The sequence below is a fragment of the Watersipora subatra genome, unplaced genomic scaffold (assembly GCF_963576615.1).
Source record: "Watersipora subatra unplaced genomic scaffold, tzWatSuba1.1 SCAFFOLD_27, whole genome shotgun sequence".
Lineage (NCBI taxonomy): Eukaryota > Metazoa > Bryozoa > Gymnolaemata > Cheilostomatida > Watersiporidae > Watersipora > Watersipora subatra.
Genome location: NW_027045397.1, coordinates 177,798 through 191,836, shown reverse-complemented (window position 1 = coordinate 191,836; position 14,039 = coordinate 177,798). Strand labels below are relative to the sequence as shown.

Sequence of the window (14,039 nt, the reverse complement as noted above, 5' to 3'; positions counted from 1 at the left end):
GATGCTTCATGTATATAGAAACCCTTGTTGAGTAGCAAGAACAGCCCGTATTGTAAGCACTCACCTCTATTATATGCTCTGGTTAATAAGTATTTGCTTTGCTATTGTTACCTGCTTATCTTTGCCAAAACTTAGAAAATCAACTAGCTTTAAAATAATGTTTACATTACGAGCCTGCAGAAAGCATGTGCTCCTAAAGCCTGCTTCCCATATCGGCTGCGAGACTCCGGCGGTAATAATGTGCAGCAAATCGTTTGCGACGCTAGGCTCCGGTGGCTTCTGTTCACATAAAGCTGCATCGCTAATAACCGAATAAAGAATGTTCGCTCGCTATGCTGTTTCGATAATGCTGACCTTTACCTGTACAGTGCACTTTGAGAAGGTTTTGCCTGCGGCTCTCGCAAAATTTGAATAGCTCTAAACTCTTGCGTTGACTGCCGGCAACTACCGGCGGTACCCGGCGTGTAGGTTCACAATTCATCTCTGATAGCCTGCAGTGCTGTTGCCGGTGCTGTTGCCGGTGCTTTGCGGCATATATTGGAACCGGGCTCAATAGATATTGATATCCCACCAAATGTTGGGGTCAACATATTTATATTGGTTATAAGACCTATAAAAATAATGCAGCATAAATGATTTGAACTCGTGATTGTCAGCCCGCAAGACCAACCCACCAATTACTGCGTAACCCAATTGCCTTCCATGTGTTAGAACTATTGTGCATATGCTTATTATCTGCCCTTTTATTTGACACTCCTGTCATGCTCTCAAACCAAACTAGACTGCCGAGGTACCACTAGCTTGTGTTATAATGAAAGTGTGTATGTCCATCTATCTGAAGTCACAGTTAGAAGTTGGGATAAAATATTGCTTCATACCGGATTCACACTTGTGACACTCAGTTTAGTAGTCAAACACTCTAACACCTGCACTAATCAAACAACCTGAGTACCTCATCACTCATCATCAACATCATCGCACACTCCAATGGAGACATCTACAAGATCAACAGGTCCACCGACTCTTTATTTTGACAGTCAAGGCTCCTAGCTGTATGAAGTGCAGGCCACAGGGCTGAGAAAAACATAAACTGAACATAATTGAAACTAAAATAAACTGGCAGATTCAACAGTGATGTATGATTGGGTGCAAAATAATTTTGCATCACGTTGTTCTTCTAAAAGCACACGTAAAAGTATAGAGGCAATTTCATGGCAGGTCTAAACCTCATGGGCTTACATAGAGCAAAACCATTCATCCTGTCTACTGGTGTCAATACTGTTGTAAACGTAAAAATAAAGCGAGATATTCTAAAGAACAAACTCTATGAAAGGAGTGGTGGCCATGAAAAAGACCGTGGAGGAATAACTCCGAAGAGTTGTCTTATTTGGATGCTATCGGTCCCATGGACGTCAGGCTCATCAAGGCGCCCTGGACACCCGGCGCAGAAAAACATGGTGAACTGATCAAAGGGAAAAGGTGACGTAGCCAATATATATATATATAGAGAAGAGACTTCTGGGATAGTGGTTGACCTAGAAAAGATAACAGACGCCATTTATTAAGGCTTTTACGCAGTGAACAACCTTCTATAATTTATTTCTTACCGTTCACTCATTGGAAGACATTTTTTATGTTCATGGTTACATGTCAAAATATTCTAAGTTTCTGTTATAATTAATTGTTAGTGGTTTAAGATTACTTAAACAATATTGTTTCCGTTTTTGTTCTACGTTTTCTCGAGATAAGATTTTGTAATTAGCCCTTTTCGTTATCGAAATATGTCTTAATGTTTTTTTACACTTACTGTTCGCTACCCAGTATATGTAGAATTTCCTGGGCTTTTTGTTAGTGTTTTTATTGTTATGCTATAATGGCTCATTGTCTAGGGATAATTTTTTATTGTTCTGTATGTGAAAATTCTTAGAAACTCGGCAGTCAGCAGGACGATATGATTGGTCGGTTTGAACGATAACCGTCAATCTCTAGGCCAATCGCTTATGTAATATAAATACTGCCACTAATTTTTAGGCAGTTCAGCTTGGGTGTGACTCTTGAATTGGATGCATGATTAGTATTACTATAATAAAGTCGTTATTGTTGGAGAAATATCGTTTATAATCGGCACTAACAGCAAGCTCACACAAAATGACTACAAATAAATAGGATAATTAAATAATTATCCTTACAAGAGTTGTGTTCTCTCCTGTTGGTTTCAACAGGTTACGGCGTTGGTTTCAGCGCACTCTGTTGGTTTCAGCAGAACGGAAGCGAGTTGGGTTCAGCTCCCTCCTGTTGGTTTCAGCAGGTTGTACAGTCAGCAGCGTTGGGTTCAGCGCACTCTGTTGGGTTCAGCAGAGCATAAATGAGTTGGTTTCAGCTCCCTCCTGTTGGATTCAGCAGGTTGTAGCGTTGGTTAAAGCGTTGGTTGTCCCCACCCTACTCTTGCGAGTTTTCTTCACTGGTGGCAGCGGTGGGATAATAGTGAAGCAATTCTCTCAAACCCTTTTAAATTCAAACATGGTGCGCAAGAGTAGAAGTAAGGACGGCCCATATGATTTATGCACTAATATGATGGAAAGAGGGCACATACCTGCAAAAGTAGCCATGCTGCCTATTCCTGCTCCTTCATTTGATGGCACAAGTGATGTGGAAGAGTTTTTGCATTGTTTTGAAGCAGTGGCAAAACATAATCAGTGGAGTGAAGAAGAATGTAGGCTACGGTTAACATTGGCATTGAAAGGCCCAGCTACCAGAGGTGTTGGTGGCAATACCTATGAAGAAGTTTGCCAAGAACTTAAGGCACAATATGGGCTCAGGACAGACACAGCTAGCGCCATATTAAAATCTATGAAATTAAAGCCAAAGGACAACATATATCATTATGCTGAAAAGGTACAGAAGTTAGTTCAAAAGGTTTACCTCGAGCTAGATAGCTATCAGCATGACCAGCAAGCCAAGCGTGAGTTGATTGCAGCAATTCGGCCTAATTCACAGCTGGCCTGGACACTACGCTTATCTCCTCCCAGCACCATGACTGATGCTGTAGAAACTAATCAGAAGTATCAGGATATGGTAGAATATGATACAAATGTCCACCGAGTAGAGCTAGAAGATGTCCAACAATTAAAATAAGAACTGACAGAGCAAATGCAAATGAGTCAAACAGCTTTGCTCAAACATTTTGCAGAAATGCAGAGTAAGTTTATGCAGCAGATGTTGGACACGCAAAAGCAAATGGCGGCATCACAGCAAGCAATGATGACACAGCTAACATCGACGACAATGAGAAGCCAACAGCCTCAGAGAGAAGTTCGATGCTACAACTGCAATGGCAGAGGCCACGTTGCTCGTTACTGTGATAAGCCAAAGCCATCGGGAAACGACCAAGTTCAGGCAAACTAATGCTCGTACTGCCTGAACTTTGTGATGTGGGCAAACTTAGGATACAGGCATGTTGGCTCACCAGTGCATACTACATTCCTGTACGGATTCACCAACAAAGATTTGTCATGTTACTTGACAGTGGTTGTACAAAGTCCGTACTTCCGAAGAAATTGCTGGAGACATTGCTTAGCTCATGTTACTCGAAGTTGTTACCTGTGCGAGGTAGCGGGATATTGGCAAATGGGCAGCAGATTTTGCTTGAAGGCATGACGAATTTAAAATTTCGACTGGGACCGATACAACTGCAACATCAGTTTGTAGTATCTGATGTGGACAATCACATTCTGCTAGGGTTAGACTTCTTGGAGGATCAAGAATGTCAGATGGATTTCCGTCATTCGCAGCTACGTTGTAAGGGCACTGAAGTTGCCTGCTGCGCCGAGGACGGAGAACCCCTTTCGGTGAATGTGCAGGTCAAAAGGAACATAGTTGTTTCGCCAAATACTGAATGCTTATTGTTGGCGAGGCTTAGTCGAAAGTGGACGCCAGGGCCAGCTTGCATTAAAACTTTACACAAGGTTTTGGGCTTGAAGGTTGTCACATCGCTGTGTGAACCTACAGAGCAAGAGGTCAATATTCGTGTGATGAACACAAGCAATAAACTTATTCATCTACCTTCTGGAAGAAAGGTAGCCGTCTGTATGCCTGTGGAAAGACAAGAACAGTTTCAGAAGGACTGCAATAGAACTAAATGCCCCAAACACTTCAATGAACATTTACCCAGTTGGACGCAATCTCTGCCAGAAATGGAACCAAAGCAAGTCAACACACCGCTGATAAAGCATCAGAAAATGTTCAGCTCCAGCAAAGGTGATGTTGGTGGCCACCAAGTAGTAAAACATTAAGTCTCGGTTATGAAAGATAGACCGCTTATTAATCAGCTAGCATATCGGCTGGGGCCGATACAGAAAGTTGAGGTTGAAAAGCCAGTAGAGGAGTTAAAGCCGCACAATTTGTATAAAGGAGGTACAAGGCTCTATCTACAAAAGTGGAGAATCCAAGATGATATGAAAGATGAACCCACCACCTTTTCTGTCGGAACCAAAGCTTCATTGAAATCATTCTTCACGGAGAAAGGATGCAGTACTAAACTTAAACCAAGAGATGCTAATCTCTGCACCATCAGCAAGTATCTGACAAACCAGAAATTTAAAATGGAGTGCAAGGGGGGAAACCCTATTCAATATGAAAGTGATATTAGACTAAGCACCACCAGAATATGCAGAAAAAAACTGCCTAAGCCAACGGATCGCCCTCCTGATTCAGAGGTGATGGAGCAACCCGTCCCTCTGCTCCAGGATCACACAGAGATATCTAAGCTGGGGGATCACACTATTCCGCCAACCCATCCTACTAATTTATGTCAGCACCTACCGGACTACCGCTTAGATGTCTGCCATAGAAGTAATGCCATTCTGGGACAGAATGAAGTTTTAGGGGAGGATAGTGTTGTAAACGTAAAAATAAAGCGAGATATTCTAAACAACAAACTCTATGAAAGGAGTGGTGGCCATGAAAAAGACCGTGGAGGAATAACTCCGAAGAGTTGTCTTATTTGGATGCTATCGGTCCCATGGACGTCAGGCTCATCAAGGCGCTCTGGACACCCGGCGCAGAAAAACATGGTGAACTGATCAAAGGGAAAAGGTGACGTAGCCAATATATATATAGAGAAGAGACTTCTGGGATAGTGAATGACCTAGAAAAGATAACAGACGCCATTTATTAAGGCTTTTACGCAGTGAACAATCTTCTATAATTTATTTCTTACCGTTCACTCATTGGAAGACATTTTTTATGTTCATGGTTACATGTCAAAATATTCTAAGTTTCTGTTATAATTAATTGTTAGTGGTTTAAGATTACTTAAACAATATTGTTTCCGTTTTTGTTCTACGTTTTCTCGAGATAAGATTTTGTAATTAGCCCTTTTCGTTATCGAAATATGGCTTAATGTTTTTTTACACTTACTGTTCGCTACCCAGTATATGTAGAATTTCCTGGGCTTTTTGTTAGTGTTTAGATTGTTATGCTATAATGGCTCATTGTCTAGGGATAATTTTTTATTGTTCTGTATGTGAAAATTCTTAGAAACTCGGCAGTCAGCAAGACGATATGATTGGTCGGTTTGAACGATAACCGTCAATCTCTAGGCCAATCGCTTATGTAATATAAATACTGCCACTAATTTTTAGGCAGTTCAGCTTGGGTGTGACTCTTGAATTGGATGCATGATTAGTATTACTATAATAAAGTCGTTATTGTTTGAGAAATATCGTTTATAATCGGCACTAACAGCAAGCTCACAAAAAATGACTACAAATAAATAGGATAATTAAATAATTATCCTTACAAGAGTTGTGTTCTCTCCTGTTGGTTTCAACAGGTTACGGCGTTGGTTTCAGCGCACTCTGTTGGTTTCAGCAGAACGGAAGCGAGTTGGGTTCAGCTCCCTCCTGTTGGTTTCAGCAGGTTGTACAGTCAGCAGCGTTAGGTTCAGCGCACTCTGTTGGGTTCAGCAGAGCATAAATGAGTTGGTTTCAGCTCCCTCCTGTTGGATTCAGCAGGTTGTAGCGTTGGTTAAAGCGCAGAGATCTAGAGCTAGGGGTTGTCCCCACCCTACTCTTGCGAGTTTTCTTCAATACGCGACTGTTGGCATGTAATGCTTATCAATCAACATCTGCTGTTAGCCCTGTCACTATCTCGGTCTATGCATTTATCATGCCTTCCAATGGTCAAGTATAATTGCAGTGGCTCAAAACCTGGTCAGTTTCTGGGTTGTTTTGTAGAGGTGGAGCTTAATCCGGAAATGCAAATGTTTTGTCGGCACTAAGCGACGAGGTTTTAAGCAAGTGCCAATGTTTAGTCGGTTAGAAATTGAGTCTGTAATCTTATTATTTTTTTGTAACAAAATAAAGCATAAACATCGTTTTAGACAAATCTTTAATTAAAAATATGAGATCTTTCATCAAACTAGCATAACGTATTCACATAGTTGTTTATCGTAGTTTTGTCGTGTTAAGACGAAATAGTAACATGCTCACGAAACGGAAAAAAATCTTCTCAAAAATACATCATTAATTATTCTGTATTCGTTTATACAGTGTGTATGAAAAATGTCTTACATACGTTGTAATATGATTGCACTTACGTGTATGTAACGTGGTATTATATAAGTTATTGAATATTTGTGATTATGTTCTAACCAAATAAAATGCACATTGAAACAATTGTCTACTTTGCTACCATTCTGAGAGCTAAAGAAGATTCTATTTCATTTTAGTGTAACTATTTATGTTAGCGTATCGTAAGACAAAGATTGTGAAAAGGCAACAGAAGACATTAGTCTATCTTATCTTTACTACAAACACCGACTTCTCCAACAACTAACTTTGTTTAGATTTTGAACATGACCGCACTCTGTAGGTATTCATTTGTCAATTTGCTTATATATTTATTATTTATGTACAGCATTGTGTGACCAAAAAAATTTTCTTGATTTGTTGAGCAAAAAATATTTTCTTTTTGTTGGCATGATGATGTATTTTCTTGCTCCAATATAAATAATGCATGTGGCAATTGTTGTGCATCATTGTTAGCAGCTTTCCCGTTACCTCCACAAGCACAATGTAGCCAATTCTGGAAAATCAGAGGGCAGCACACACAAAACCTTCAGCATGATGTATGTCTATTGGCATTGCTGATGTTGTACAACATACATTGTTTGAAAAGTCGATGCGCAATGACAAAATGTCTGGTGATGGACCACTGGAACAATGATGGGAAGTAGGTTGTTTTAGTTATCGGACGAATCTATCATGATAAATCGTAAAGTTTAATAATTTTACTTTATTTGATATAAAAAGAAAATGTTGCACATAACTTAATTACTACCACATCAGCACCAAAGCCATAAAAGGCCTTTAACAAGCACAAATGAGAACAGAATAACAGAGTAGAAAAGGGCTACATATACTACATGTAGATATGTGAAAATAAGTGAATATAAGTATGGTTTATGTAAAAAAAAAATCAGTGTTGAAAATCCTGAATGTTTTATGTATGTAGGTATGTTTTAATTTGATCAATATATTCACTCAAAATTGAGCACAGTACAAGCTGAAACAGTTCGAGATTTTGCATATAAAAGTATTCCTATCTAGAACAAGTTTGTTCTCTATAGCTGCAGATGAATTGGCAATGAGGTAGAGGGCACGCCAGATGCCATCTGGCGTGACTTCCCTTCATTGCCAGTTCACCCACAGCTATGGGGAACAACCTTGCTCTATGCCTATCTAAATATTGCTTGTATTAGAAAGCCTCAGGAAGCATTTTTGCTCTGCCATTTCTTACTCCCTGCAAACTCCTCTTGGAGATCCTTGATCTAAAATAAAAACAATCATAGCATGTGTATTTACATCTCCTTGAACTTGTAAAGTACTGTGAATGCAGTATTCAAGTGGCATTATTTGCGACAATTTTTGACTTTGACAAGAATACTATTTGTTAATTTAATGAAGTAGATTGGAAAGTTACATTGGACATTGTGATTAGCTGGAAGGTAATTTGGCGATCTCAAAGAACCGGACAAATCTGATTTTGCTAGTTCCTGACTTTATTACTGTTTTTACAGTAGTTTTATTTCACAATTATTTCCTGACTTCATATATCTTCTCCAATCCTACATTGCTCAACTGACTTAGCCCATAGAGTTGACTTGTACAAGACAACAGCGAAATTAGTCCAAGTACTCAGTCTATGAATCGGATGGTGTTGTGGCACCTTGTTATCAATCTCTCAAAGAGTTGATAACAACTCCAGAGATGCTCCCAAATCCTGATTAGAGATTTGCACATTACATCAAATCACCAATCATGAGATTGGCATTAAAGCACCATAAAAATGGATTACCCAGTTTGTAAATTAAATCAAATTAAAACCATCAATTACATAGTGGATGATGGTTTTAATTTCATTTTATTTGAAAGCTGAGCAGTCACCCTTCTAAGTGATTTGATTTGGAGCAAAACGCATGCCAGCGATTTGATATGCTTTACAAATCTGGAATCAAAGACTTGGGAGCATCGCTGCACAACTTTCTCCAATTCAGACACTGAGCACTTACACTAAAGTGACACAAAAGCATCATGCAACAGGGTTCTAATTTTAAAACTGAGTTACTGAATATTACCACTCACCGGACTGTTAGGTATGAAAGTAACATCAGGTGTCTGAGTTACATCTATAATGCTGTCGTTTGTGGCGTTTCGTAGATGCTCCCCACATCTATGGAAGCTCACATAGCCTCTGCTCTTACTCCTACCCATCCTGAGCAAGCACTGCGTTTCCTCCTTATCTTGAGCTATAAATCAGAATGCTCGAGGCATTGAACGTTTGGCTGGGTGTGAACAGGCAACTTAACAAATATCGCAGTTGGCAGCAAATAATTTGTTTCTGAAACCTAATCCTGCCTACACAAGGGGTTCTTCTGCATTATCCTACTATAACTTCACGTTTTTCTAGCTACTAATCTAGGGCTATAAATGGCTTGAAGATTCGCCTACCAATGAAATTCCACATTTAACCATAATTAATATTGCACGATTTGCCTAAAATTTTATTGCTGGTTATGTGAGTGAGTACCTCCGTGTTACTATCAGATGTATTGTCTTGAGGATGCGGTCTCTTTGTTGGATTCTGTGACTAAAAATATAAACAATACGTAAATTATGTATATCGACACCATGTGACAACATATATGAATTTATGCACATGTATAGCATATTTATATTTGTGGGCACAATCTAACTAAATTTAAATTGGCAAAAGAGTCCAAACAAAGGCCTTGTTGCCAGAACTCCAAAATAAGCTTTCATTCTATCTTGCTTTTAATGATTGTTTTTGCAAATTTTAGGTGTGAAATATTCAATGTAAAATAAAATATTACGTCCAAGTTTAACCAAAGGTGTGAACTGCGATATAATACTATCTGGCGCATGTGTGAGGCCTCACGATGAGAAATTCTCAAGAAAAATGAGACAGATTGCCGTAAACTTCACTGGCTATTGGGTCAAGGATATGGTATCTGAGCATTCCAATCAAGTCTGTGTTTCTTTGCAATTCTACCAAATTTCTATGAGAGTGTAGATGAATAAAAGAAGAGAAAATGTTTTTGAACTTTGATGTACTGTGAGACCGAAAGCAAAGTATCGAATACAGCTTAGACATGTCGCAACCCTCACAGTAGTGTAGACTTAGATTTACTGCATTCTCTGATTTTGGCTTACAAGAATATAAATGTGCACGCATGCTTTTGTTACAAGATAGCTATTTCAGAAATAAAACAATTTAAAATCCATAAAAGTAATAAATATTATTCATCATCTCTATGTAAAATCCATACTATACTATCTGTGCATTTGCAAAGACATGGAAGGATAGCCCTGTCTAAATATATTGGACATACAATGACCGAGTTTTGCTGTCCAAAAATATCCCTTATAATAGGCTGAGTAAAATATTCTTGGTGTACCGGTAACTTACCCTCCGCTGTTCTTTGTACTTTTCCTTCTGGGTTTGCTGTCTTTCAGGGCCGTACATGCAGCCATACTCTTTTTCTTCGCCATACTCTTTTTCTTCGCCATACATACATAAATAGCTTTGACTGTCATGGATGACGTTCTTACCTCTCCAAATATCTTCACCTTGCTAAATTAGAGCAGATAAAATTTTAAAATTAAGAAACGTGGTACAGATTTTTTAGATTCATTAGCTGAAGACGTTGTAGGTTTTTAGCCTTACTTGATTGCTAACACTCAATTGGGAACTAACTGCTGCATGTATATGATGCTTGATACATTTATTGCTTGCTTGATTGTAGTTATTAATATATACAATGATTTTTAATGTCATCTCAATTGCATGCCAATGCTTGTACACTGAAGTCCATGTATATCTTCTAATCAAGGCTGCACTATAAGCTTGATCGTAATCCACTGCATGTCTGTATATACCCGAATATCCACTTCGTCAAATTAAGCTTAAAAGTTGAGTGTCTATAGAGAGTAATCCTTTATTGCTGAGACTTAGATGGTGTGTATCCAGTGTGAGTTGCTAGTGAACTGATGAAAATTGTGTCAACTCTGCTTCAAGTAGGGCCTGTGACGTCATAGATCACATGGTAAAAAAATAAACCAAAAAGGGCTCCATCAAACTGCAGCATAAAAACATATAAGCTACTATTGACATGTACTTCTATTGCACAACAACCAAGCATAGGCCTACATTTTACAATCAAGGTTACACTTCAACATCAATATTACACTAAAATATCCGAGGTATAAAATGTTCATTTTTAACGCAAGATCACAAATTAGGCAGTGAAGAAAAAGTGCTTTAAGGATATGAGATTACCTTCAAAAAGTCTTTCATGCTTGTTGAATATGCCGTCCTCATGGTTTGTGTAAAACTTGTTGCCATATTCGATTTCATGGGCTTTGATAGCTTGCTCAGACTCGTCTAACAATGAGGCAAGAAGGAGCGGCATAATGCTTAAATGCACTGCAATTAAAAATATATATTTGGTAGGCCCTCAGGCTCCTCGTAGAAGTTGACTGTCGTCAGCGATCATGTCATTCAGCTATCGAGGCTTCGATAACCTACCGACATGATTGCCGACTACAGGCACGGGAGGCCTGTAGGTAGGTCAATATAGAAGATGAAATGATGAATACAAAAAGTCAGTTATGAATACATGATGACCCACTGAGGTCTTGAAGCAATATGAATATGCAGTGCATTTCAATTAATTTTTTAAGACAAATTGCAAGCAGTAAGCGACTCTGACTACTGAGGACTACTGATCACAGGCAGGCTGTCTAGTCCAAAAATATAACTGCCCTGCATTGCAGAAGACTACAAAAACTTGCTTTACCTTGCCTCCTCTCCTACACTTTTTGTGAACCAAACAGATGAGATACAGCCTAGGCCTGGCGGTGCTACTGACAGCGCACCATTGTAGTAACAAGTTCAAATAAAATTTGAGATACACAATTAAATGGTTGTTCCTTAGGTAGCTACATACTGTCGTTGCTTCAAAATGTCCTACAGTTGAGACTTGGTAGTAATATAAAGTTAGTTGTTAAAAAAGTGTGTGCTTGCAGCAAATACAGTAAAGATAAAAAAACTGATGTCTTCTGTTGCCTTCATTTTTACAATCAATGCCTAACGATATGCTAATACTAATATTTACAGTGAATTAAAATAGAATCATTTTAGGCTCTCAGAATGGTAACAAAGTGGACAACCGTTTTAATATGCATTTTCTTTGTTCAGAACATAATCGTAACTTTTCAATATTTTATGTAATACCGCTTTACAAAAGTGTATTCATATTAAAAAAATATATAACTATTTTTCAAATATAAACGAATACAGAATAACTAATGGTGTATTTTTGAGAAGATTTGTTCCGTTTTGTGAGCGTGTTACCATTTATTCTTAACAAGAAAAAACTACGATAAACAGCTATGTAAATACTCTATGTTATTTTGCTAAAAGAACTCATATTTGTAATTAAAAATTTGCTTGGAAAAGATGCTTACGTGATATTTTGTTAAACAAATAGATAACTACTCGATTTATCAACAACTAAACGTTTGCAGTGGTTCGACTAACTTTAAAGCTTTTGTATTTCCGGATTAAGCTCCACCCCTACAAAACGACCCAGAAACTGACCAGGTTTTGAGCCACTGCAATTATACCTGACCCCTTCCAATAAATAATTGTTTTGATAGACTTTAACGCATAGCGTAATATCCTTACACTCATGCAAACAATCGTCCATACATGTAGTTATTTTCACCGTAAACATAAGTAATCGTGGCAGCTTATAGGCTATTAGCCAATAACGTACGAATATCAATGATATATCGATATACGCACCGGCACCTTACGCCTAGAATAGCTTAATGCTAGGGTCATGGCCAATGGATTGGTCGCTGAAGCGCGCATTTCGTTTGCAATTGTTGTTTACAACCGAAAAGTACCACCATAGTACAGGAAAAAGCAGGTAATCTGCGACTATGTATTTATTTCCATCACATTGACTGTAGAGTAACCATGTTTCTACAAAGCTCAAATAAAAAACACTTAGCCTACATAACTGATTTATGCAACTCTTGCTTAAAAACCCATGGGTGGATATGGAGAATTTACGTTATGTATAACTAAAAACTAACACAAATCCACACACGACATCAGTGTTGAATGTGCTTTGTCATTTTAATCTATTTTGACTATATTATTCAGTTTACACACTTTTGCTTAGCTTGTGGGAACTGAATTGATCATTACTGGTTCAAGTACTAGATAAGGTTGTTGTATGGAAATACTGTGAAAACAAGATACCGATAGGGAATGTAGCCAGACCACAGGATAAGCATATAATACGTACAAGCAGCAAGACGCCAAAGGACATTAAAAGATTCGATAATTAGAAAATGTCAATTGAAAATTATGAACTTCAGAATTGGAAGAAATCAATCATAGAAATTGCGTCAACACCAGATGGAGAACATGCCAAAGAGAGTCTTTTTTTGACAGTTAAGGCTCCTAGCTGTAAGAGACTGAAGTACAGGGCAGAAAAACATATAAACTTAATATAATTGAAGCTAAAATAAATTGACAGATGTTATTTGTTGCTGATCTGGTGTATGCTGACTGCTACAATGTTTCAACAGTCCTAATTCTGGCTGCCTCCTGTTATATTGTTGATATCCCTCTCCTTGTGCTTGACACTCTGTAGAGTTGCTGACTTCGTTGAATACCTGTTAGTATTTGTTGTAGCCAGTTACTCTCTTTTATATTAAGTGGTGTTGATAAATAATATCCATTATTTAGTTGTAATTTTATGTTTTCATTCCTAAGCTCTTCATTACAATGGCCAGAGAATTCCCAATTCAATTGATGTCCCATACATTCACATCGCATCAGCTGTGATGGTTGGACAAATCCCATACTTGATATTTCCGGCAGCATAGCAATTGCTCTAGGTTTTCATATTTGCTGATTGGTCATATATCGTTTTAAACCCTGACACATATTAGCCGTCAGGTGAAGCCAGACCCTAGCTTAAAAATTCATGCCGAATCCGTCCTAATAATCTGCCATTTATTGGTTGCTTTGTGCGTAGCCCTCGGTCTTTATCAGTTTTTCCCAGCAGTGATCCTCATCTCAGTTCAATAACATTGGTTACACGCCTCTGTGTCATGTTTTTGGTTTTTCCACTGAGTACATTTTGTGTGGCGGTCTCTTAATGCAGTGTCTCGTCGCGGCTAGTTAGTAGCTAGTCTTATTGTGCGACAGTTATTGGATGGCTTTCCATCGTTTGGCAAATTTGTCCCAGTTTGAGGAATGTCAATTATCCCTCGATCAGTTGTGATCTAGTCACCCCGGGGTTCATAATCGTATTCTCGTAGGTTTCTATAGTTATATACTCGTGCAATGGTCACCATGGTGCTGGAGTTGAATCATTTCATCTTAACAGTATTTAGCTGGATTGCATACTGGCTTGTTTGTCCTTTCATGTAAGT

The 14,039-nt window shown here is 38.4% G+C and overlaps 1 protein-coding gene across 2 annotated transcripts; it reads right to left on the bottom strand.

Annotated features, from left to right (window-relative positions):
* Nucleotides 1-7,276: 7,276 nt before the first annotated feature.
* Nucleotides 7,277-12,144, bottom strand: LOC137410425 (uncharacterized). 2 transcript variants are annotated; one of them, XM_068095844.1, is made up of 6 exons: nucleotides 12,051-12,144; nucleotides 10,861-11,007; nucleotides 9,991-10,155; nucleotides 9,091-9,150; nucleotides 8,646-8,809; nucleotides 7,277-7,831 (listed from the first exon to the last, which is right to left on the bottom strand). In XM_068095844.1, the coding sequence occupies exons 2-5, from the start codon at nucleotides 10,936-10,938 to the stop codon at nucleotides 8,744-8,746; spliced, it is 369 nt and encodes a 122-aa protein (XP_067951945.1). In that variant the 5' UTR covers nucleotides 10,939-11,007; nucleotides 12,051-12,144; the 3' UTR covers nucleotides 7,277-7,831; nucleotides 8,646-8,743. The 2 variants fall into 2 exon arrangements, with proteins under 2 accessions (XP_067951945.1, XP_067951946.1); XM_068095845.1 differs by having other exon boundaries at nucleotides 10,861-10,965; nucleotides 12,051-12,108.
* Between the last annotated feature and the right edge of the window lie 1,895 nt (nucleotides 12,145-14,039).